General features: G+C 48.2%; 1 protein-coding gene across 1 annotated transcript in view; it reads right to left on the bottom strand.

The window, feature by feature from the left end:
• LOXL2 (lysyl oxidase like 2) overlaps window positions 1-25,161 on the bottom strand; it is a 62,058-nt gene extending 36,897 nt beyond the window's left edge. The window contains exons 1-3 of the mRNA XM_039698360.1: window positions 24,959-25,161; window positions 13,709-14,114; window positions 7,217-7,392 (exon numbers count right to left, since the gene is read on the bottom strand). Coding sequence (XP_039554294.1) covers window positions 7,217-7,392; window positions 13,709-14,060 — 528 coding nt within the window. The 5' untranslated portion in view covers window positions 14,061-14,114; window positions 24,959-25,161. The remainder of the gene's footprint in view (window positions 1-7,216; window positions 7,393-13,708; window positions 14,115-24,958) is intronic.
• Window positions 25,162-25,844: the final 683 nt, after the last annotated feature.

Here is a 25,844-nt window from a genome sequence, read left to right as displayed (position 1 = left end):
AAAACCTTCACTTCCACTAAAACCTCAGCCACCAGAGGAAAAAGACTCTTTTTTTCTCCACATCCATCGGAATGGGTGGAATCTGTTTGGGTTTAAACATCTGGCGCTGAGCCTCTGAGTCACCCCAAGGTCCTGGCTGTTAAATAAACACGGCAGGATGGGACAGAGCTGGGGACAGCGGTGCCCTGGGACAGGAGCTGGGCTGGGGCTGCACAAAAGCCTGAGGGAGCAGAGTTTGAGCCAGGCTTAGGGGCCAGGAGCAAACCCAGCACGGGTTTGGGCTGACAAAAGCCTGGCTGAGCTGGGAAAGGCTCCGGGGAGCCTGGGCAGAGCGAGGGGACAGCCCTGGGAAAGGATGGGGACAGCAGGGAGGGGGCAGAGCAGGAGCAGGGGGCCTGCAGAGGCTTTGGACAGGGCAGGCTCAGCCTAGGGCAGGCTCAGCCTAGGGCAGGCTCAGCTTAGGGCAGGCTCAGCCTAGGGCAGGCTCAGCCTAGGGCAGGCTCAGCCTAGGGAGGACACGGCTCAGGGCAGGCTCAGCTTAGGGCAGGCTCAGCCTAGGGCAGGCTCAGCAGCCTGAGGGAGCAGAGTTTGAGCCAGGCTTAGGGGCCAGGAGCAAACCCAGCACCGATTTGGGCTGACAAAAGCCTGGCTGAGCTGGGAAAGGCTCCAGGGAGCCTGGGCAGAGTGAGGGGACAGCCCTGGGAAAGGATGGGGACAGCAGGGAGGGGGCAGAGCAGGAGCAGGGGGCCTGCAGAGGCTTTGGACAGGGCAGGCTCAGCCTAGGGCAGGCTCAGCCTAGGGCAGGCTCAGCTTAGGGCAGGCTCAGCCTAGGACAGGCTCAGCCTAGGGCAGGCTCAGCCTAGGGAGGACACGGCTCTGTCCTGGCAGCCCAGGGCTGGGGAGTTCCTGATGGGCAAAGTTTTGTCATCCCCGGTGTCCCTCCTGCTGAGCTGCATTGAAGTGTTTGGATCAGGCACTGAGAGCTGGGAAAATTCATTGCCAAGACACAACAAGGTCAGGAACACAGAATTAATTACACTAAAGCTGTGCAAAAGTCCTCCAAGCTCATTAAGCCCAACCTCTGAGCAGTCAGCACCTTCTCACCCAGACCATCCCGCTCTGTCCTTAGGAGAAGTTCAATATTTGAACAGAAAAATGATCTTTAAAGGCCTTTCCAACCCAAACCCTTCCACGATTCCCTGATTCCAGCAGCCTGACCTGCCACAAAGGAGCCACTGAGGCAAATGATCGCACTCACTCTGAATTCGCAGCACTAAAACCTGGTGGAGTGCCCCAAAATCAGGTTAATTAACATTTTCCTGAGGTGAGGAGATGCTGAAGACCCTCCCAGACACAGAAAGCAGCAGAAGTTTGCTGCAGTTGGGCTTTGGCTTGGAGGATTAAACTTTTACAGCAAAGGGAAACTCAAACCCTGTTGTCACAACAAACAGGCAAATAAAACTTTTCTAATTAAACACTGAGGGCTGCAGGAGACACAGACGGCGTGGGGGTGACCTGTGTGACAAATCCCCACAGCGGGGACAGAGATTCCCTGGATTTTTGTGGCAAAAAGCTGGAAAAGGGGGAGATCTACATGGGGACAAGGCAGAAACGTCTCCCCCTTCCCTCCCTGCACCCCCAGCTCAGTTTGGCCTCACACAGAGCCTGATTTGACTGAAATCCCCTGAGCAGGACCCCGCAGAGCCTCTTCCCACTCCTTAAAAATCTGGAATTAACCAGAATAATGGAATAGTTTGTGATGGAAGGGACCTTAACCCCATCTCATCCCACCCCTGGGACACCTTCCACCATTCCAGGCCGCTCCAAACCCCGTCCAGCCGAGCCTTGGACACTTCCAGCCGTGGCTGAACCCCCTTTTAACCCAGCACAACCAAAGCCTTTGAGCCACTGGGCTTTGAAGGGAGATTTTTCTGCCTCACAAGTACCCAGAGGGGAAATGAAGGCCAGAAATAGCAGCCAGACCTGTCTGGCCACGTCTGGCCAAGGCCCTGGGCTGGCCTCAGGTACCAGAGCTATTTGGGAGCTGGAGAAATTCGATCTATTTAGAGCCTGGCCTATTTGAAGGCTGTGTGGGCACACGCAGAGGAAGGAGGTGGACAGCAAATATTTTGTTCAGGATGTTTTGGGGCGTGCATTAAATAAAATCCCTCTGGTGCACTGATTTAAGGAATGTATTCAGGTAGAAATCAGTCAGTGTGGGCTTGAAATGGCTGGAAAAGCCAGGCAAGCAGCTGCAGGTGGGTCTGGAATGAGGTGGGATAACACGGAGTGACTGCAGGCACTGTTGGAAAAGCAGGGATGGCGTTCCCTCCAGGGAATTTGGATTTCAGAGCTCCTGACACCCAGCAAAGGCTCTGCAGCTCCATCACCCTCCAAGAAATCCTCTAAAATCTGCAGTGGACGTGGAAAACAGCAAAAAAGGAATTTTAACGAGGGAGGGATGGAATTCTGGTGTTGCCAGAAGGATTAACCCCTTCCTGCCTGTCTCCCTCCTCCTTATCACAACTCTCCCACCATTCAACCTCCCCAAAACACTGTAGGGTTTGGGTTGGAAAGGCCTTTAAAGATCATTTTTCTGTTCAAATATTGAACTTCTCCTAAGGACAGAGCGGGATGGTCTGGGTGAGAAGGTGCTGACTGCTCAGAGGTTGGGCTTAATGAGCTTGGAGGACTTTTGCACAGCTTTAGTGTAATTAATTCTGTGTTCCTGACCTTGTTGTGTCTTGGCAATAAATTTTCCCAGCTCTCAGAGGTCAAGCACTGCCCCTTCCCAGCAGGAAAAGGATGGAAGAGCCCAGGGGTGGGAAGAGGTGTGACATAACCCTCCAGACACGAGCTGTGATGGGAAAGGATCTGTCTGAGCACATCCCTATGGAATGGCAGAGTGACTTATGGCCATGGAAAATTTCATCCTATCCCGCTTATCTGCAGCTTTTCCAAACTGGGAAGCGGAGCTGTGCCGGCGTCCAATGAAAACAAGCTCAGCTCAAGGGTTATCAAATTGCTCCTGAAGGAGTGGGGGCTCCCTGGGGGGCAGAGCTGAGCCAGCCAGGCCAGATTTGGGCAAAACGTCCCCAGGCAGGGCCCTGTCACCGTGGGGTCACCGGTGGATTCCCACCCCTGCTTTTCCATGCTCCCAGCACTTCCCAGCCCCAGGGAACTGGCACCAAAGGGGCTTTAAGTCTTTCTAAATTATGAGGAAAAGCTGGGGGAATTGGGATGGTTCAGAAGTTTTGGGGTGACCTCGTTGTGGCCTTCAGTGCCTGAAGGAGCTACAGACACATGGAGAGGGATTTGGGGCAGGACGCAGGGAATGGCTTCCCACTGGAAAAGGGAGATTTAAGTGAGGTGTAGGGAAGGAAACCCTGCTCTGAGGGTGGTGAGGGGCTGGGATGGAGCTCCCAGAGGAGCTGTGGCTGCCCCTGGAATGCCCAAGACCACCTTCAAGGTGAAGAAACATTTCCCAGTATCCAACTAAAGCTCCCCATGCCCAGCTCCAGCTGTTCCCTTGGGTCACAGGCACCAAAATCGGCCCTCACTGCTGTTATCCATAGGCTGTGCACAGTCACATCCATCTGGGAATCACAACCAGGGTGGGAATGCAGAATCCAACACCCAAGCTGGGTTTAGCACCTCCAGGCAGGCTGGTTTTAGTAAAGCCTGGTCTGAACAGCAGCTGAAGGACAAACTGACTAATCTCTTCCCTGGGAGTCCCGGTGGGATTGTGCTGGTGGGTTTTGCTCTGTCAGTGCAAAAGCTGATGGAGAGTCCTGACCACAGCAGAGCTCAGAGGAAATTCCAGCCCCCTCACCCCTCATTCCAAAGAGAAAACATCACTGGGACAAGCTCCGGGCTCCAGCGGGAACCCAGGAGCTCACAAATGATGATGTTTCCCCTGGTGAATGCAAGGAATGACCTGCAGAACTCCCAGGCGTGTTGGGAAGGGCAAAAACTTCCAAACTCTCCTTCACAGGAGGCTTTGGAGTCCCCCTAGGTCAGGTTTGTGTCCCCCTGGGTCACCCTGCTCCTCGTTTTTGGCTCCAGCTGTGTCCCACTGGCTGCTGAGGAGATAAAGCAAAGATGAGAGTGGCAAAACTCAGAGGGGGAAGGAGCTGGAACGTTTGACAGCCGGTTGTGACTGCAAGGAGCTGCCCCGATGGCATCCCAACCATCCCAGCTCCTCACCTCCAGCCTTGGTGCTGCTGCGGGGAAAGCCCTGCAGCTCCAGGGATTTTATTTTGTAGGGAGAGAGGAAAAATCAGCTGGGTTGTGCAGAATGGAAGCGGTGGTGCTGGGGGAAGGTTCATGAAATTCAGGGAGAGACAGAATTTGGGAGGGAAAGGAGCTCAGAATCATTCCGGGAGAGACAGAATCCTGGAATGGTTTGGGAGGGAAAGGAGCTCAGAATCATTCCGGGAGAGACAGAATCCTGGAATGGTTTGGGTGGGAGAAGAACTTAAAATTATTCAGGGAGATAAAGAATCCTGGAATGATTTGAGTGGGAAAGGAGCTCAAAATCATCCAGTGCCACCCCTGCCGTGGGCAGGGACAACTCCCAGGTTGCTCCAACCTGGTTTTGGACACTTCCAAGGATCCAGGGGCAGACACAGGTTCTCTGGAATTCCGTTCCAGCCCCTCCCCATGCTCACAGGGAAGGTTTTCCCCCTGATTTCTGATTTTAACCTGCTCTCTGTGTCAGTTTGAGGCAGGCAGGGATGAGCAGGGGCGCAAGAGCCTCTGCCCAGGAAATGCAGCACTTCCACCCCACTCAGAGCAGCTCCTTAAAAATAACCCCACTTCTCCCTTTCCCATCCCTCCTCCTGCTGATGGATCCAGGCTTCTGCTCCAGGAATCACTTCAGTCTCATGGTTCATGTGGAGTTTCAGCACCCCCAGAGCAGCAGCCGAGCTCATGCCCAATTTCCCGAGGAGTTCCGCTCATCCAGCCCCGGGCTGAGCTCATGGAAAGGCAGAGCCCTCCAAAGCTTCTGTGACTAATTCCTGGAGCAGCTCGGAGGGAGGTGGCCTCTGTCTAGACTAAAGCAGATTTTCTTCCAGGTGTTTTGAGGACTCTCTGTGGCTTCAGAGGAGCCAAAGCCACCGCTGGTGTTCCACGGTCCCGCCTCATTCCCCGGGACACAAGGGAGCCATTGATGGAGCAGCTGGGGATGATCCCTCCCGGGGCAGGGGAAGCGAGGTCAGGGCCAGCAGAGGAACTGAATCCCTCGGATCCTGGAGCTGCAGCCCTTCCCTGCCTGCTCACCCCGTTCCAGCTCAGGGACAAACCCAAGGGTTCATCCTGGGAGCCCCTCTGGGATGTGCAGCGCGTCCTGGGTTTGCCTGGATGCTCAGAAGGAGCTCTGGAAACCCTTACAAGGGGGTTGTTCCATACATTTGGGCCAAGGGCAGCCAGGGAATAGAGACAGTGAAAAATCCAAGAAAAGGGAGGTGCCTGAGGCACCACAAACTCCCCAAGCTGAGGAACTAGAGGAAAAAAAAATCCCTTTTCTCCTGTGAGAAGAGCTCATGCCAGCTCCCTTCCAGCCCAGCATTCCCACATTTCTTTGTCCTGCAGAAATCCCACTGGGATGTGCTCCGAGCCCTTTGGTTCTGTCATTGCCTCCCAGTCTGCCCCAGGGAGAGCCCAGAACCTTCCCCACGACTTCCTCACTTCCAGCCCTAATCCCACATTCCCACAAATATTCCCCTATTTTTGTTATGGCTTCTCCATCATTGCTCATCCAAAGTACACAAAAATATCTTTATGTCTTCCCCATAAATCCAGCATGGCTGTAGGAATTATTCCACCCCAAATCCAACCCTTCCTGCTGCCCCCATTATCCCAGAGAGCTCCAACCTGGTCCCAGCATTAAAAGAGGAGAGAAAATTCAGGATTTTGGTCCATTAGAACCAAAAAAGTCAGGAAGTTCTGTGAGCACAACACAGATTTTGTCTCTCTAAATTCATTCTTTGAAATATGAACAGAACAGGTTTCAATTTTGAAAAATTGATTGAGGAACTGGAATAATTTATAAAAAATTATATATATATATAAATTATTTTTAAAAATCTCTGATTGTTTCAAATTCTTATTATTTATCTGAAAATGTGAAAGAAAAGTGAGATAAACTTGGGATAAATTGATAATTTCTGTCAGTCCCAGCCATCCCAGTCCACAGGATGCTCCAGATCAGCATTTTTACCCCATTTAGCTCCATTTGATTAATCAAGGGCACATTTTGTCTCTAAATTCATCCTTTGAAACATCAAAAGATCAGGTTTCAATTTTGAAAAATTGATTGGGGAACCAGAATAATTTCTAGTAAAAAGTTTCAAATTCTTCTTGCTTATCTGACTTTCTGAAGTTGGAACCTGAATTTTGCCTCTCCAGCCAGGAGCAGCCAAGAGTTTGCTTTAACCCCAGAGATGGGATCAATATGGGATAAATTGATCATGTGAATAAATATGGGATAAACATGAGATAAACTCATAGTGGGAATAAATATGGAATAAATTGATCATGTGGATAAATATGTGGGATAAACATGAGGTAAATTCATAATGGGAATAAATGTGGGATAAATTGATAATGTGGGATAAATTAATAATGAATATGAATAATGAATAAATATGGGATAAATTGATAAGGGGAATAAATAGGTGGGATAAATTGATAAGGTGAATAAATATGGAATAAATTGATAAGGTGAATAAATATGGGATAAATTGATAATGGGAATAAATAGGTGGGATAAATATGGGATAAATTGATAAGATGAATAAATAAGTGGGATAAATATGGGATAAATTGATTATGGGAATAAATAAGTGGGATAAATATGGGATAAATTAATAATGTGGGATAAATACGGGATAAATTGATCATGTGCGATAAATATAGGATAAGTTGATAATGGAAATAATGTAGGATAAATTGGTAAGGTGAATACATATGGGATAAGTTGATAATGGAAATAATGTAGGATAAATTGGTAAGGTGAATACATATGGGATAAGTTGAAAATGGGAATAAATATGGGATAAATTGATAATATGAATATATATGTGATAAACATGGGATAAATTAATAATATGAACAAACATGCAGGATAAACCTGTGATAAATGAACAACTTCCATCACCTCCAACCACCCCTCTCCCAGCACACCCCGGATCATCATTTTTACCCCGATTACCTCAATTTGATTGATGAGGGAGTTGTCAAACTTGAAGCCGGGGATCCTCTTCTCGCTGCACAGCACGCCCACGTCCTCGCTGTGCTTGCAGTCGCTGACGCCCCAGCCGTTGGAGCCGCAGGCGGCCAGGCTGCTCTCCCTGCCCGTGCAGTGCACGTTGTCCAGCCAGATCTTCCCTGCAAAAGGGGCAAACAGCTGAGGTTCCAGGAGGAGGCGTTCCTGAATCCTTCCAGACTCCCTGGATCTGGATTCCAGGGAAGTGCTGGGTCCCACTCTCGGTGCGGAAATCAAGGTGTGAAACTTTGGTGTGAAAATGAAGTGGCAGCACCTCAAGGACTGATGGAGTGGGAAAAGCTCTGGGCCATGGATTTTCCTGTCTTTTATCCATTTGGGAATAAAGATCCGCCTCCAGCCTGGGCTGCTCCAGGGATACTGATGAAAATTCTCAGTGGGAAAAACCAAGGTGCAAAAATGAAAATGAATAAAGCAGCACCTCAAGCAGTGCAGGTTGCCAGCCAGATTTTCCCCGGAATGGGAAGAACCCCAGCTGAGATTCCAAGAGGAGGGATCTGAGCTGGATTCCCTGAACCTGGATTCCAGGGAAGTGCTGGGTCTCATTCTCAGTGTGAAAATCAAGGTGTGAAACCTTGGTGTGAAAATGAAGTGGCAACACCTCAAGGACTGAAGGATTGGGAGAAGCTCTGGGCCATGGATTTTCCCATCCTTTATCCATTTGGGAATAAAGATCCGCCTCCAGCCTGGGCTGCTCCAGGGATACTGATGAAAATTCTCAGTGGGAAAATCAAGGTGTGAAACCTTGGTGTGAAAATGAAGTGGCAGCACCTCAAGGACTGATGGAGTGGGAAAAGCTCTGGGCCATGGATTTTCCTGTCTTTTATCCATTTGGGAATAAAGATCCGCCTCCAGCCTGGGCTGCTCCAGGGATACTGATGAAAATTCTCAGTGGGAAAAACCAAGGTGCAAAAATGAAAATGAATAAAGCAGCACCTCAAGCAGTGCAGGTTGCCAGCCAGATTTTCCCCGGAATGGGAAGAACCCCAGCTGAGATTCCAAGAGGAGGGATCTGGGCTGGATTCCCTGAACCTGGATTCCAGGGAAGTGCTGGGTCTCAGTCTCGGTGTGAAAATCAAGGTGTGAAATCTTGGTGTGAAAATGAAGCAGCACCTCAAGGACGGATGGATTGGGAAAAGCTCTGGGACACAGATTTTCCTGTCTTTTATGCATTTGGGAATAAAAATCCCCCTCCAGCCTGGGCTGCTCCAGGGATACTGATGAAAATTCTCAGTGGGAAAAATCAAGGTTGAAAATGAAAAAATTAATAAAGCAACACTGCAAGCAGTGCAGGTTGTCCAGCCAAAGTTTCCCTGGAAAAGGAGGAAAACACAACTGAGATTCCAAGAGGAGGGACCTGAGCTGGATTCCCTGAACCTGGATTCCAGGGAAGTGCTGGGTCTCACTCTCAGTGTGAAAATCAAGGTGTGAAATCTTGGTGTGAAAATAACGCAGCACCTCAAGGACTGATGGACTGGGAAAAGCTCTGGCCCAGGGATTTTCCCATCCTTTATCCATTTGGGAATAAAAATCCACCTCCAGCCTGGGCTGCTCCAGGGATCAGTGATGGAAATTCCGATTCAAATCCCTCCATGCCCCAATTTATCGATTAGGCCCTGCCCTCCAATCACCCTCAAATCATTCCTGATTTATCAAATCCACATTAAATCTGGGACTGCTTAAACACCTTAAAATGAGGTTTTTAAATCTCTTTCTCAAGCTGTCATTGGTGTTTGGGGGTTCATGGAAAATGGAAATTCCACCTCCAGGTTCCACCCGGGAATTCCCATTTTTCCTGGGTGTGTTTTCACAGGCATATATATTATATAAAAAAATAGATATTATATATAGCTCTAATATTTTAAAATATTAAATAAATTAATTCTCTTTAAATTGTTAAACTATTAAAGAAATTATTTAAATGTTAATTAAAGGAACTCAAAATGAAATTAAATATTTATTTTAAATGTTAAAACATTAAATTAATAGATTTATTCAATTATATATAATTGTGTTTTATTGACATAATTATATATTCATTAAATAGTGAAGAAATCTATTTATTTAAAATCTATTTATTTAAAATATTAAGCCAATATTCATCTTATATTCTATTAATTAAATTATTATTATATGTTATTAACATTATATGTTTTAGTAATTAAATTACTGATATGGTCACAAAATATTAATAATCACTAATAATAAAGACATATGTTTAAAATATGAAATTCACATTAATTTATTCTATATTAAATTAAATTAATATATTAAATTATATATAATATAATACGTATTATATTATATATGTAATATATTGCATTATATATGTAATATATAATATGTTAATATAATATAATATAATATAATATTATATTATATTATATTATATTAACATATTATATATTACATATATAATGCAATATATTACATATATAATATAATACGTATTATATTATATATGTAATATATTGCATTATATATGTAATATATAATATGTTAATATAATATAATATAATATAATATAATATAATAATTCAAACTATTAAAGCAATAAACTAATGCAAAAACCAGGTTCTGCAGAGAACCAGAGTGGGAGGAGCGCCCAGCCCCGGCTTTGGGATTTCCCTGGGAATTCTCCCTCCCGTGACCCCGTGGCCAGCCCGGTTTGTTTTCCGCTGTCACGGCCTCTTCCTCGCTTGGAAATCTCCTGCTCTGCCTCCGCAGCCAAAATCCACAACTCCGGGAGCACGTTCCAGCTTTGCCATTTCCCTCGGCCCCGCTCGCTCTTTTACGGGACATTTATTGGTGTGAGCACTCAAACCCTGCTCAAATCCACCCAGACAGCACCTTCGGCCCTCCCGGCTGGAATTTATCCCTGCGGGATCCACCAGGCTCCAGGAGGGCAGGAAAACCCTCAGCAGGACAGGATTCAATCCCAATAAATCCCAATAAATCCCAATAAATCCCTTGGGGTGTCCCATATTACACAGATCTGTTGTTATTCCTGGATTATTTCAGAGCTTTCCCTCTCAGATTTGGTGATTTCAGGAATTCCCGGCTGTCACACACAAATATTCTCCTTTCCAAGGGTTTGCCCGGCAGATGTTTGGGATTCAGGTGGGATTTTCCACATTTCCACCAGGTGTAAATTCAGAGGGTGAGAAAGGATGTGGAAAATGCATCCCCAGGACAAGGGGAGTGGCTTTAAGGTGAAAGAGGGGAAATTTAGATGGGATTTTGGGAAGAAATTCCTCCCTGGGAGGGTGAGGAGGGGCTGGGATGGAATTCCCAGAGAAGCTGTGGCTGCCCCTGGATCCCTGGAAGAGCCCAAAGCCAGGCTGGAGCAGCCTGGGACAGTGGGAGAGGGGGAACTGGATGATTTTCAGCTCCTTTCCATCCCAAACCATTCCATGATTCCATTGGATAAAATCTGGGATGAGGCTGAACAACTTTTCCCCACCAGAAGCACCCTGAAGGCACCCAAAGTGGATATTCCCATATAATTGTTATTCCCATTTAACCCAATAGTTGTTATTCCCGTATAATCCAATCATTTTTATTCCCATTTAACCCAACAATTGTTATTCCTAAATAATCCAATAACTATTATTCCCATTTAACCCAGTAATTTTTATTCCCATATAATCCAATAATTTTTGTTCCCATATAACCCAATAGTTGTTATTCCCATATAATCGTTATTCCCATATAACCCAATAATTGTTATTCCCGTATAATCCAATAACTGGTATTCCCATATAATCCAATAATTTTTATTCCCATATAACCCAAATGTTATTCCCATATAACCCAATAGTTGTTATTCCTTTTTAACCCAGTAATTGTTATTCTCATTTAACCCAAAAATTGTTATTCCCATATAACCCAATAGTTGTTATTCCCATATAACCCAAATGTTATTCCCATATAACCCAATAGTTGTTATTCCATACAATCATTCCCATAGGATATGAAATGTTCAGACCCCTTTGGAGGCCCAGACCATGACACAGAACTTTTCCCTAAAATCCAACCTAAATTCCCTCAGCACAGCTCCAGCTTTGGCTGGATCCTGTCCAGGGAACAATCAGAGCTGTCCCTGGGCAGGAGCAGATCCCAAAAATTCCCTCTCAGTTTCCTCTTTTCCAAGTGCCCTCAGCTGCTCCAGACCCTTCCCCATCCCTGTGTCCATCCTTTGGATGATTTCCAATAATTTCACACTTTTTTTACCTCTCAGATCCCAAATCCACTCAGCACGGCACGAAACACCTCCAGCTCATCAATGAAACTGAAACTAGGGATTATGGGGAATTGGAACGGCCCTGGGATCCCAATCCAAGGTCCTTCAGCTGCTCCAGAACCTTCCCCATCCCCCTGTCCATCCTTTGGATACTTTCCAACGCTTTAACACCTTTTTACCTCACAGAGCACAGCACGAGAAACCAACACTCAAAACCACCAATGAGACTGGTCATTGATGATCAATACCAAAAATCAGGGATTATTGGGAGATGGAAAGACCCTCTCCCTGCTCCAAGATCTCCTCATCATCTCCTTTGCCGTACCTGGGGTTGGGCAGCCAGGACACGGCCTCCACGTAGCTCCCAGCACGAGAGAGAAACAAACACCCCAGCACCATAAATTGGACTGAAATCAGGATTATTGGGAGATGGAAAGGCCCTCCCAATGCCCTGGGATCCCAAAGCTCCTTCAGCTGCTCCAGAGCCTTCCCCCTCACCATAAATTGGACTGAAATCAGGATTATTGGGAGATGGAAAGGCCCTCCCAATGCCCTGGGATCCCAAAGCTCCTTCAGCTGCTCCAGAACCTTCTCCATCCCATGTCCATCCTTTGAATGCTTTCCAATGCTTTAACACCTTTTTAATCTCACAGAGCTCAGCACGAGAAACCATCAAAACCATCAATGAGACTGGAATCCGGGATTATGGAGAGATGGAAAGACTCTCTCCCTGCTCCAAGATCTCCTCACCTTCTCCTTTGCCGTACTTGGAGCTGGGCAGCCAGGACACGGCCTCCACGTAGCCCAGCTCCCAGCACGAGAAACACCCAAAACCCATCAGTGAGGCTGAAATCAGGAATTGTTGGGAGATGGAAACATTTCCCACACTGCTCCAAGACCTCCTCACCTTCTCCTTTCCTGTACTTGGAGCTGGGCAGCCAGGACACGGCCTCCACGTAGCCCAGCTCCCGGCATGAGAAGCACCCCAACACCACTAATTAACTGAAATCAGGGATTATTAGAAGATGGAAAGACCCTTTTTTCTCCTCCAGGGAGGGCAGCCAGGACACGGCCTCCAGGTAGCTGCCGGCATGAGAGAGAAACACCCCAGCACCGCCAGTTAAACTGAAATCAGGGATTACTGGGAGATGGAAAGACCCTCTCCCTGCTCCAAGACCTCCTCACCTTCTCTTTTCCCGTACTTGGAGCTGGGCAGCCAGGACACGGCCTCCAGGTAGCCCAGCTCCCAGCATGAGAGAGAAACACCCCAACACCACTAATTAACTGAAATTAGGGCTTATTAGAAGGTGGAAAGACCCTTTCCCTGCTCCAAGACCCCCTCACCTTCTCCTTTGCCGTACTTGGAGCTGGGCAGCCAGGACACGGCCTCCAGGTGGCCCAGCTACAAGCATGAGAGAGAAACATCCCAACACCGCCAGTTAAACTGAAATCAGGGATTACTGGGAGATGGAAAGACCCTCTCCCTGCTCCAAGATCTCCTCATCATCTCCTTTGCCGTACCTGGGGTTGGGCAGCCAGGACACGGCCTCCAGGTAGCCCAGCTCCTGGCATGAGAGAGAAACCCCCCAACACCCCTAATTAAACTGAAATTAGGGCTTATTAGAAGATGGAAAGACCCTTTCCCTGCTCCAAGACCTCCTCCCCTTCTCCTTTGCCGTACTTGGAGCTGGGCAGCCAGGACACGGCCTCCACGTAGCCCAGCTCCTGGCATGAGAGAGAAACCCCCCAACACCCCTAATTAAACTGAAATTAGGGCTTATTAGAAGATGGAAAGACCCTTTCCCTGCTCCAAGACCTCCTCCCCTTCTCCTTTGCCGTACTTGGAGCTGGGCAGCCAGGACACGGCCTCCAGGTAGCCCAACTCCCCGCATGAGAGAGAAACACCCCAACACCACTAATTAAACTGAAATTAGGGCCAGGGATTACTGGGAGATGGAAAGGCCCTCCCAATGCCCTGGGATCCCAAAGCTCCTTCAGCTGCTCCAGAGCCTTCCCCCTCCCCATGTCCATCCTTTGGATGCTTTCCAATGCTGTAGCATATTTTTAATCTCACAGAGCTCAGCATGAGAAACCAACACTCAAAACTATCAATGAGACTGGAATCTGGGATTATGGAGAGATGGAAAGACCCTTTCCCTTTTCCAAGACCCCCTCACCTTCTCCTTTGCCGTACTTGGAGCTGGGCAGCCAGGACACGGCCTCCACGTAGCCCAGCTCCCGGCACACCACGTGGGCGGCGTGGATGGAGAAGTCGTCGTCGCACACGGTGCCCCACTCGCCGCTGTAGAACACCTCCACCCTGCCCTCGTTGTGCTTCCTCTTCTGCCCCGCCAGCCTCAGCTGGATTTTGGGCACGTTGGGGGGTCTCGGGGGCGGCTGGAACACCGGGGGGGCTGGCTCGGGGTAGCCGGGCGGGTACGGCCAGTGCTCGTACTGGGCACAGCCCAGCTCGGCCAGCAGCAGCAGCAGCAGGCACTGCTGGGAGGGGAAAACCCGGGAGCTGCCCATTGTCAGTGATCGCAGTCCTCAGAGCCAGAGCCAGGCAGGGCAGGCAGGGCTGGCCTGGAAGAAAATCACATTTTAATTAAAGTTTGGAGTGATACAAAATTGATATGACTTATATCAGTATAGTACTTATATTATTTCATTATTTTTTATTTCAATATGTTAGTATTTTATTGCTTATTGCTTATTATTTTATTTTATTTTTATTTATTCATTATCATATTTATTATTTATATGATTAGTTATTACTCCTATTATTGTCTTGGAAATTTTGATTACCTCCAACACTCCCTGTGAAAACCAAAGTCGGGTCAATTATTTCTTGTGGGGTGCACAAACAAACTGAAACGTCCCTAATTTCTAAGTTTAGACCAACTTGCCACATAATTTTACCCCAAAAATACATTTTCCCCAGGTAAAATTCTCTAAGTTGGGAGGTGTAGCAAATTATTTTCCTGTTTTCCTCCAGAAATCCAGCTGGATTTTCCTGTTTTCCTCCAGAAATCACCCAAATCCTGCCGGGACAGAGCTGAACCCTTTTTTCTCCCCATCAAGAATCCAAACCCATCACGAGCAGTGGAAAACCAGGAGGGTGAGGAAATCTCACCAGCAGTGAGGGATTTATCCCAAACTCTGCGTTCCCAGTGGGATAAAAGATTTATTTCTGTTCCCGCACGTCTGGTTCCATCTGTAGAAACTCAAAACATCACCAGACACTTGGCAGAAGCCTTGGATGACCTTGGAGTAGTGGAAAACATCTCCAGGTTTTGGTTGTAAGTCAGGATGGGGATTTATTGGCATCCAAGTGCTCCACGAGCACAATTTAAGGTAGGAACGGACAACTTCTCGTGACTCGTGGGAGGAATTTCATCCAGGAACTGAATCCTGTGAAATCCTGTCCTTTTCCTGCTTCCCACCCACTGCCAGGCACATGGAGTGGTCAAGCAGGACACGTGGGGGTGAGGATTCCATCATTTCCGAGGGAAGAACTGCCAGAGCTCAGTGGGAAAATCCTCCCCAGGCCTTCAGAGCTCTGTTATTTCCTGGCAGCCACCGGGGGAGAGGAGAAAGGGGGAGGATTTGGCTCCAAAGGAGATGTCTAGGAACTAAAATTCTCCGAAATTTCAACTAAATCAGGTCTATCCCTAAAAAAGGGGATTTATTGGCATCCAAGTGCTCCACGAGCACAATTTAAGGTAGGAACGGACAACTTCTCGTGACTCGTGGGAGGAATTTCATCCAGGAACTGAATCCTGTGAAATCCTGTCCTTTTCCTGCTTCCCACCCACTGCCAGGCACATGGAGTGGTCAAGCAGGACACGTGGGGGTGAGGATTCCATCATTTCCGAGGGAAGAACTGCCAGAGCTCAGTGGGAAAATCCTCCCCAGGCCTTCAGAGCTCTGTTATTTCCTGGCAGCCACCGGGGGAGAGGAGAAAGGGGGAGGATTTGGCTCCAAAGGAGATGTCTAGGAACTAAAATTCTCCGAAATTTCAGCTAAATCTGGTCTATCCCTAAAAAAAATCCCCAAAAAATCACATCCTCACATAAAGATACAAAACCCATGAACAGCCTTTAAAGCTGAGGAGGACATGGATCAGAATTCCAGGTCCTTTCCAGGGCTGTGCCTCAGTTTCCCTGTGGGTTAAACAGGGGTGGGGCTCAGGAGATTTCTGCTGGAGTGAAATGGATTTTCCTAAGGAAGGGAGAAATGAAAGAGGAGCACGGGGATTAAAGCTCAGGGCTGGAGGGGAAACAGGAAAAGTGAGAGGAGGTTTCACAACAGATCTCATAAACCAGGATGGGGCGGGAAAATGAGGGGGGAAAAATCTTGGAAAACAAACGTTGGGTTTCCAGGAGCCAATTTTTTGTGGGTCAGGAGGTGAGGCTGAGAGAGGAATAAAATCACGGGTCCTGCCCCAGCTTGGGGAGGGCTGGAGGGGATGGCAGGAGGGAAATGCAGCTGCTGCTCCCTCCGGCAGCCAGGAGAGGGGATTTTCCAGAGGGAATGCAGCTGGAGGGCAGGATCAGAGGGACCCCAGATCCAGGAGCTCCACAGGGATCCAGGAGCTCCAGAAGGATCCAGGAGCTCCAGAGTGATCCAGAATCCTGGGTCCAGGAGCTACAGAAGGATCCAGGATCCCAGATCCAGGAGCTCCAAAGGGATCCAGAATCCCAGATCCAGGATCTCCAGGGTGATCCAGGATCCAGGAGCTCCAGAATCCCAGATCCAGGATCTCCAGGGTGATCCAGGATCCAGGAGCTCCAGAGGGATCCAGAATCCCAGGTCCAGGAGCTCCACAGGCATCCAGGAGCTCCAGAGTGATCCAGGAGCTCCAGAGTGATCCAGGAGCTCCAGAGTGATCCAGGAGATCCACAGGGATCCAGGAGCTCCAGAGTGACCCAGGATCCCAGATCCAGGAGCTCCACAGGGATCCAGGAGATCCAGGGTGATCCAGGATCCCAGATCCAGGAGCTCCAGAGTGATCCAGGAGATCCACAGGGATCCAGGAGCTCCAGAGTGACCCAGGATCCCAGATCCAGGAGCTCCTGTACCTGGACTGGTCCCAGCCATCAGCCCTGACCCCAAGCCCGGCAGCACCGGGCTCTGAACAAACCTCTGGAGATGTTTGAATGGGTACGGGATGGGTTCAGCCCAGGGGACAAACAGGGGCTGGGAGATGCTCCTGGATGGAGAAAAAATTCCAGAGATCCCCTTGGATCTCGGCAGGGAAGGACAGGTGGGAATTGTCAGTCCAAACTCCAGAGGGGAGGAGTTGCACCTCAGCAGAGCCTCCAGCTCTGCAGGAAAATCTGGGCTTCAGGTTTCATTTTTGAACATCTGGTTTGATCTGCTCCACCACTAAACAACATCTGTATTGATTTGTTCCATCCCCAAACATCTGGTTTGATCAGCTCCATCCCCAGTGGCTGCTGTTCCTCACTGCTGCAGAAGCAGCATTTGCAAACCCTCAGCAAACCCTCCTCAAAACCAAAACTGAGCTGCAGAAGCTGTCCTGAAAAATTCAGTTGAGGAGGGTGATTTAACCCCAGACTCCGAGCTGGGTTTAGAAAGAATCATTATCTGGGTTTTTAAAAGGTCGTTATTTGGGGTTCTAAAGGGCTGTTAAAGCTTTCCCAGGACTGTCCCACACACTGAGAACGCAGAGCTCTGTTTATAAATATTTGTATTTCTATTTCTGAGAGCATCTGGATGGTCCTGCAGCCACGTGAGGGAAATTGGGAAGGAAAAGGCAGATAAAGAGTGGAGCAACCTCCCAGTCAAACCCTGCAGCCGTCAGAGATAAGGCAGCACTTCAGCATCTTGACCAGAACGTGAACAAATTCCCCTCTGGCTCAGTTTTGGTTTATTTCTGAGCCTCCAGAAAGCTCAGTGTCAACGAAACCCGAATATTTGAGAGGAGAAAAGGCTCAACCAAGAGCCCAGAAGGTTCCCTGTGCCAAGGCAAACAGGAGCCCGTGTCAGCCCCGCTTTCGGGGTCCCTCGGGATCAGGGAATGCTCCAAGCTGTGAGCTCCCCTTCGAGCCCTTCCCCTGCTCAAACCCAACCTCTGCAGCCGTTTCGGGGAGGACTGGAGCCAAAAGACACAACAATTTGGGGAAAGCGTGCGGAGGAGGGCCGGGGATGGCTCCCAGCCCTGCGGAGGTGTTAATGAGCCCAGCCTGCCAGAGCCCAGAGCTCTGCCAAAAATCCGGCCCTGCGAGACCTCGGCAGCAGCTGGCAGCGAGGGGGAGGTCACGGCAGAGCTCCAGGTCGCTTTAATTGGGACCAAGATTAGCCTGGGAGACGCTAATTGGGATTAGGGCAGATGCAGGAGGTGGAACTTGCCCTCCTGGCAAAGCCTTGCTGAGCCGGGCTGCCCCGGAGCCCAAAATGGGTTTGCTGCTGTTCCCCAGGAATTTGGGGACCCACAGGGATCATCCAGGGAAAGGAGAAAACTCACAGAGCTGGAGAAATCCTGGTGGGAGAGGATAAAGCGCTACAGAGGGAATTCTGGCTGGGAAAAAGGAATTCCAACAAGATTGTAGGAACACATTCCCCACCCACCCCCAGGACAAATGGCTCAGGGCGCTCAGGTGGAGCAGCATCGTGTCCCTTCTTTGCTGTGGGATCAGGAAGGGCTCCTCGAGGGAATGGCACTGGAAAACCACTCAGAAATCCCATTCCACGTGCAAAAATCCTGGGGGAATTCTGCACAAAACTGGAACAGCAGCAGCGCCTGAGCTCCCTCCAATCCCAAACACCAGGAGACAAAACTTCCACAGGGAGAAGGAACTTCATTCTTCTTCCCAGAATGAACCCTCCTGCTCCCACAGCCCCTTTCATCGAGGGGCTCAAGAAAATTCCCTCAGATTAAGCCAGGAAGAGCAGGATCCAGAGGGATTCCACAGCCATTATTTGGGATTCCCACAAAAAACGGCAGCCCAGGACCAAGGGGGAAACGTCAGGAACTCAGCAGAATCCAGGGAAAGCTCCAGCACTGAAATGGGCTCTCAGCTTTTGTCTGTCCCAAGGGGACAGGAGGGAAAAGTGGGAATTCTGGCATGGCAGAGCTCAGGCTGGGGCTGCCCCATCCCTGGAGGTGTCCAAGGCCAGGCTGGATGAGGCTTGGGGCACCCAGGGATGGTGGAGGGGGTTGAAGGAGATGGGAGTGAAGGGATTTAAAATCCCTTCCCACCCAAACCCTTCCATGGCTCTGATGCACAGCATCAGATCCTTTTCACTGGGATTTGAGGCCAGGCCTGGTTTAGAGAATTGATAACAGAGAAAATTGCCCGGCAGTTCATTCACTCCACAGAAATCCTGGGTTTATTCTTCCCTGAAATCCCCCTCCTCAGCTCCAAGACATTTTAGGGATGGTTCAGCCACAGTCTCACTCAAAACAGCATTTGAAGGGCACGGGCAGCACCAGGCAGAGCCAGCTGCACCCACACGTCGTGGGGCCACCAGAAACCACAAGAACACAACTTAACATGGAAAATATTCCAGCAAAACCACGGCTGTGCCGCTGGCAGCCAGGCTTGGACACGTTCTCCCCCCAGTCTGGGGGAGCTGCACGTGCTGAGCTCCCTGAGAAGAAATCCAGGCTGAAGTTTGCAGGAGGTTGGGTTTGGGCTGGATTTTCCCTCCCTCTCGGGCTCACTGCTCCCCTCACGGCCTCTAACGACCTCCAGATTTCTTCCTGACGTCAGGGCAATATTTTGGTCTCTCCATTCACAGGAATCCAAGACAGAACATTAAAAACCCATCGAGCAGAGCCAGTGGAGAAGGCAGGAAATGCTGCAGGTCTCCCGGCTCTCTGTGCCATATTCCAGGCTGGAAGCTGAGATCCATCCCCTCAGGAATGTGTAGTGTGAGGCTTCCAGGCATGATCCTGGTGCCTGCTGACTCAGCCCTTTCCAGGGCTCCAGCCCTGGGTCTTGAAGGGAACAGAGGCACGGGATGGCGAGGAAAAACATGGAATTGTTATGGAATCATGGGATGGTTTGGGTTGGAAGGGACTGAAATCCCATCCTGTGCCAGCCCTGCCATGGCAGAGACACCTCCCCCTGCCCCAGGGTGTCCATCCTTGGGCACTTCCAGGGATCCAGGGGCAGCCACAGCTCCTCTGGGAATTCCATCCCAGCCCCTCCCAGGGAGGAATTCCTTCCCGATATCCCAGCTATCCCTGTCCTCTGGCAGTTTAAAACCATTGCCTCTTGTCCTGGCACTCTCTGCCCATGTAAAATCCTCCTCCCTCCTTTTCCTGGACCTCCCAAAGCTCCTAATCCTGAGTTTTTCCTTTTCCAGGTGTAACAGAGCCCGCTCATCTCCCGAGCCAAATCCAGCCAAAATTCCCCTTTTGAATCCCATCCAGTCACCCCAAGCATGGATGAGCTCAGACAAACCCCAGGACCAGACACTTCCCTGCTCCCGAGCTTCTCCAGACAACAAAAGGAAAGTCTGGAACGCCCATGGGAGCCCTTCGTGCTCCACATCCCTCGGGAGCAGGGACAATTGTCCCGATTGTCCCTGGAGCTCTGAACCGTTGGTGTTCAGCCGCTCGGAACTGGGAATCCCGGGAATCCCGGGAATCCCTGCATCCCAATTCCACTCTCCATCGCCCCAGGTACATTCCTCAGGGTGAGAACAGGAATCCTGGGAATCCCGGGAATCCCTGCATCCCAATTCCACTCTCCATCGCCCCAGGTGCGTTCCTCGGGGTGGGAATAGAATCCCAGCAATCCCTGCATTCCCAGTTCCACGCGAATCCCGGGAATCCCTGCATTCCCAATTTCACTCTCCATCCCTCGGGCTGGGAACAGGAATCCGGGAATCCTGGGAATACCTGCATTCCCAATTCCAGCTCCATCGCCCCAGGTGCATTCCTCGGGCTGGGAACAGGAATCTGGGGAATCCCGGGAATCCCTGCATTCCCAATTCCAGCTCCATTGCCCCAGGTGCATCCCTCGGGCTGGGAACAGGAATCTGGGAAATCCGGGAATCCCTGCATTCCCAATTCCACTCCCCATCACCCCAGATGCCACGGGAGGAGTTCTCCAGCCTCTTCCCCACTGGGAGCCTCTCCAGAATTGTTAAAGGGAATAAAATCCTGCCCTTCCCTGGGGTGAGATTTTGGATACCTTCTCCCAGCGCTCCAAGAGTCTCTGCCCTGCCATGGCAGGGCCCTCCAAGGGTTAAATCCCCATGGATTAAATCCCTCCCCGTTCCCACTCCTGAAATCCTGAGCCACAAAGGTCCCTGGAAGGATCAGAGGCACCAACCACTGGCAGGAAATCCCAATCCAGGTGCTGATCCCTGGAAAAATTCCCATGTCCCTGCAAATTTTAGGGCATTTATCTTTATAAGCATCAACATATCCTCATAAATATGTCCTTATAAATACGTGTTTATATAGATAAATATGGAGATACATATCTCTTTATAGTGATACATTTCTCCTGGTAAGAGATGAGGAAAAGTCTTCCTGCTACATTCCCAGATTTCCAAACCAGGATCTCTGTCATGTTCTAAGCTCTCCTGGTCATTTGATCTTTATTATTTTATCTCCACACAGCAAAAACCGCTTCAATCAAACACCAAAAATTCATCTGAAGGGGAAAATCAACCCCAGGGAAGGATCCTGAGCTGCAGGAGCAGAGCTCAGCCTGGCTCGGGGCTGAACATCCCAAATTTCCATGGAGAGGATTTCCAGGTGGATCTGGAACCCCCAAGGAGGAGGGGATCACTCCTCACCTCGGGCTGATGCTGTTTTAATTAATCTCCCTGATCCAGCAGCGGGACAGCCGGGCTCCAAACCAGGCCCTTGTTATGGCTGGGAAATCCCCCTTGGAATAACAAATTTCCAGCCTGGATTAGGAGTGGAACTTTTCCTCCTCCGAGGGCGTTTCTGCAGAGGGGAATGGGAAACGTGGGACAGAAAATGTCAAAAAAAGGGCTCAGAAAGTGACTGAAAAGGGCCCTGAAAGTGTCAAAAAAGAGCCTGAAGGTGTCAAAGAAAGGGCCCTGAAGGTGTCAAAGAAAGGGCCCTGAAGGTGTCAAAAAAAGCCATGAAAGTGTCAAAAAGGGCTCTGAGAGTACCAAAAAAGGGCTCTGAAGGTGTCAAAAAAGGGCCCTGAGAGTGCCAATAAAAGGTCTCTGAAGGTGCCAAAAAACAGCCCTGAGAGTGTCCAAAAATGGGCTCAGAAAACGTCAAAAAAGGGCCTTGAAGGTGTCAAAAAAGGCCATGAAAGTGCCAAAAAAGGGCCTGAAAATATAAAAATGGGCCCTGAAAGTGCCAAAAAAGGGCTCTGTCTGACAGACAGACTCTGACCCCCAAGAGAACTCTGCACTGAGCTGGGGCCGTGGGGAAAGCTTCCAAAATTGAGTGACAGCACTGGGAGTGTGGGTGTGGAGTTTGGATGGAAGTGTGTGACATCACAGGGTGGAAAATGTCGAGTTTAAAGTTCTAGGATACAGTAATATATAATATTATATATAAAAAAATAAATATTATATTATATATATATATAATACTAAATATAAATATAAATATAAATATAAATATAAATATAAATATAAATATAAATATAAATATAAATATAAATATAAATATAAATATAAATATAAATATAAATATAAATATAAATATAAATATAAATATAAATATAAATATAAATATAAATATAAATATAAATATAAATATAAATATAAATATAAATATAAATATAAATATAAATATAAATATAAATATAAATATAAATATATAATGCACACTATAAATAAATATAAATATAAATATAAATATAAATATAAATATAAATATAAATATAAATATAAATATAAATATAAATATAAATATAAATATAAATGTTTTAGGGCAGGGGCTGGTCCTTCTTCACCCTGTTCTTCACGAGCTTAAATGGTATTGTGTAAATGGATAAAAAAGCCCACACTGCAGGCCACAAGTGCTCAGTTATTAAGTTAAAAGTAAAAAGAATTTAAGCAAAGGGCCTGAAAATATAAAAATGGGCCCTGAAAGTGCCAAAAAAGGGCTCTGTCTGACAGACAGACTCTGACCCCCAAGAGAACTCTGCACGGAGCTGGGGCCGTGGGGAAGGCTTCCAAAATTGAGTGATAGCACTGGGACTGTGGGTGTGGAGTTTGGATGGAAGTGTGCGACATCACAGGGTGGAAAATGTAGAGTTTAAAGTTCTAGGATACAGTAATATATTATATTATATATATATAAATAAATATTATATTATATATATATAATGCACACACTATAAATATAAATATAAATATAAATATAAATATAAATATAAATATAAATATAAATATAAATATAAATATAAATATAAATGTTTTAGGGCAGGGGCTGGTCCTTCTTCACCCTGTTCTTCACGAGCTTAAATGGTATTGTGTAAATGGATAAAAAAGCCCACACTGCAGGCCACAAGTGCTCAGTTATTAAGTTAAAAGTAAAAAGAATTTAAGCGTCATTTCTTAATTAGACAATTAATCCTTAACAAGTCTTGCAGAGAGAGAGAAATAGGGCTCTGTTTTTTAGTTTGTTAGAGTGAAGTGCTGCAAAACTCAGAGTTGGTGAGACTGTAACATAAACAAGAACTAAATAAACATCTAAATAAATATAATATAAATAAGAACTAATAAACATCAAAGTAAATTTAAAAAAGAACTAGTAAATATAAATAACAACTAATAAACATCTAAGTAAATCTAATATAAACAACAACTAATAAACATCAAAGTCCAAACAAGAAATAATGACTTGTGCATTTAATCCCGACCCTGGTAACGTCTGGGGATGATCCCAGTGCCCAGAACTGGGAGCTCTGCTTTCAAACCTCACCAGGAATGCTCAGGAGGGGAAGGAATAAAAGGGAAAAATGAATATAAATGAGGGAACGGAGAGGAAAGCAGAATGGAGCACAGGGACAGTGAAGGGAATGAATTGGGGAGCCGAATGATGGACACAAAACCCAGAGCTCGTTACCGGGGTCTCAGCCTGTAGCAGGATGAGGTTCCAGCACAGCACCCGGAATTCCCACTGGAATTTCCATTCCATCCCCGCAGCCTTTCCTGGGCTCCATCACCCAGCTCTGAAACTTCCCCGAGGTTTTCCCCCTAAAATCCTCCTTTCTGCACCCCCAAAGCTCCTGCTGGCTTGGACCGGAGAGGGATTCTGAGCCTCGGCAGGGCCGATTTAAGGGTTGAATTTCCTTTAACGAGGCTTTTTCGGGGATGTTTCCCCACATCCTGCTGCCCCCGGGGCCGGGATTATCGGAATTCCCTCCCGGAGCAGCCAGCCCTCGCTCCGAGGTGTGATTCCTCCCTGAGCTCTCGGATATCCCAGCAATCCACGCTTTTATTTCATTTATTATTATTTTAACTGCTCCCCGCTCCCCAAATGAGGAAATTCCACCGCCGTGGGTGGCTCAATGCAGAGAAAATGGGAAGGAGGAGCCGTAAATCCATGATTTTCTGGCTGTATCCAGGAAAAACTGGGAGCACTGCGCTGTCACCTTTAGGAGCTGATTGTGGGGATGATGGATTATTTCCCTGCTGCACTCCCAATTATCCAAACTTGCATCTTCCTCTCTAATATTCTAAATTATTTGGGTTTAGATCTTTTATCCACAGCTGTTTAATTAACGACAAAAACTCATCGGGGAGGAAATATTAATCACAGTGATCGGTGAGCTTAGCCCGGGTCGGGTTGAACATCCCACGTTTCTCCGGGGCAGCTTTCCAGGTGGATATCCCGAAGTAATCCCAAATTTCACCAGCATGAAACAGTTTTCAAGGAGCTGCTGGTAGGCTCAGAGAATCCCCAGCAGTGACAGCAGGAAAAAAAAAATCCTAATTAAGGACATATTTTGCACCTTCTGCCAAACATCTGCCCCTGAGTTTTCCCTCTGAAAAAACGGGAATTATCCAGAGAGGAGAACTCCAAGATCCTCCCCGATTTACCCAGCGCTGATGGCACCAACCGGGCTTTTCTGCTCGAAATTCGGGATATTTTACCAAAATCCCAGCTCGGGCACTGCCCCAACTCGCAACTCCTCTTTTATTCCAGTCGGGAATGGCTGGGAGCAGAAAAGGGATAAAATCTCCAGCTCGGCCAGGACTTCTTTAAAAAGTGACACCGAAACTCTTCGGCATCGCAGCCCCGCCAAATCCAGCCCGGGGGACAAGAATTGGGAAAAAACATCAATTTCCCCTCCCCGCGGTCTTTTACCACGATGGGAGAAGGAGAAAAACACATTCGGAGAGAAGAAGAGAAATGAAACTTTCAGCCGCGAAGAAAGAAAGGCTCAGAAATGTTGAAATTAATGAATTTTTGGAGGCAATCAAACCCCAGACCCCGAGTTTACCTCGATGAGCGGTGCCTGTGCTGGGGGGCAGCTCAGCCCAGCTTCATCCAGGTTTTCCTCCCGGGCTGAGCGCTGCAAAAAATTCCTCCTGCAGGCAGGGAAATGTGCGGCGAGGAGCTGCTGCTTCCTGCCAAATTTCACTGGATTTGCTCCGCAAACCCCTCCCCGGAGCCGCCCCGCCGGCGGCTCCGCCGTGAGCTCAGCGCTCCTCCCGGCAGGGCAGAGCGGGGGCAGCGCCGCGCTTCCCAAAAAAAAAAAAAAAATAAAAGGATGAGGAGCGTGGATTTTTAATCCCCAGAGAATAAATCCTGGGAGTTATCCCGGCCCCCCGGTGAAACTTTAATGTTTAAGGGCTCTGAGGTGACTCAGTGCCTGGAGTCGCAGGGGGTTCTGGCACAGCATCCTGGAATTCCCAGCACTGGCACCTCCCGGGGTTCACCCACCCTTAACCCTGCAGCATCCCCTGTTCCAGCTGCTCCACATTCCCTGGAATTCCCAGCACTGGCACCTCCCGGGATTCACCCACCTTTAACCCTTTCCCACTGCTCCACATTCCCTGGAATTCCCAGCACTGGCACCTCCCGGGGTTCACCCACCCTTAACCCTGCAGCATCCCCTGTTCCAGCTGCTCCGCATTCCCTGGAATTCCCAGCACTGGCATCTCCCTGGATTCCTCCACCTCTAACCTTTCAGCACTCAGCTTTTCCAGCTGCTGGATATTCCTTCAGCTCGCTCCTACAGCAGCTCAAACCAAAGCAGGATTTTTGTTATGAACCCAGCCTGTCCTGTAGTTATTCCCCACTCCTGGGAGTCCCAGGGATTAAAAACAATTCCTCACGGAAAAATAACAAATCCTAGATTGGAGAATTCCCAGGTGGGAACAGTT

This window comes from Passer montanus, unplaced genomic scaffold, assembly GCF_014805655.1.
Source record: "Passer montanus isolate IOZ18808 unplaced genomic scaffold, ASM1480565v1 scaffold123, whole genome shotgun sequence".
Lineage (NCBI taxonomy): Eukaryota > Metazoa > Chordata > Aves > Passeriformes > Passeridae > Passer > Passer montanus.
Note: the sequence above shows the minus strand (reverse complement) of the source record. Positions and strands in the feature narration are given on the sequence as shown.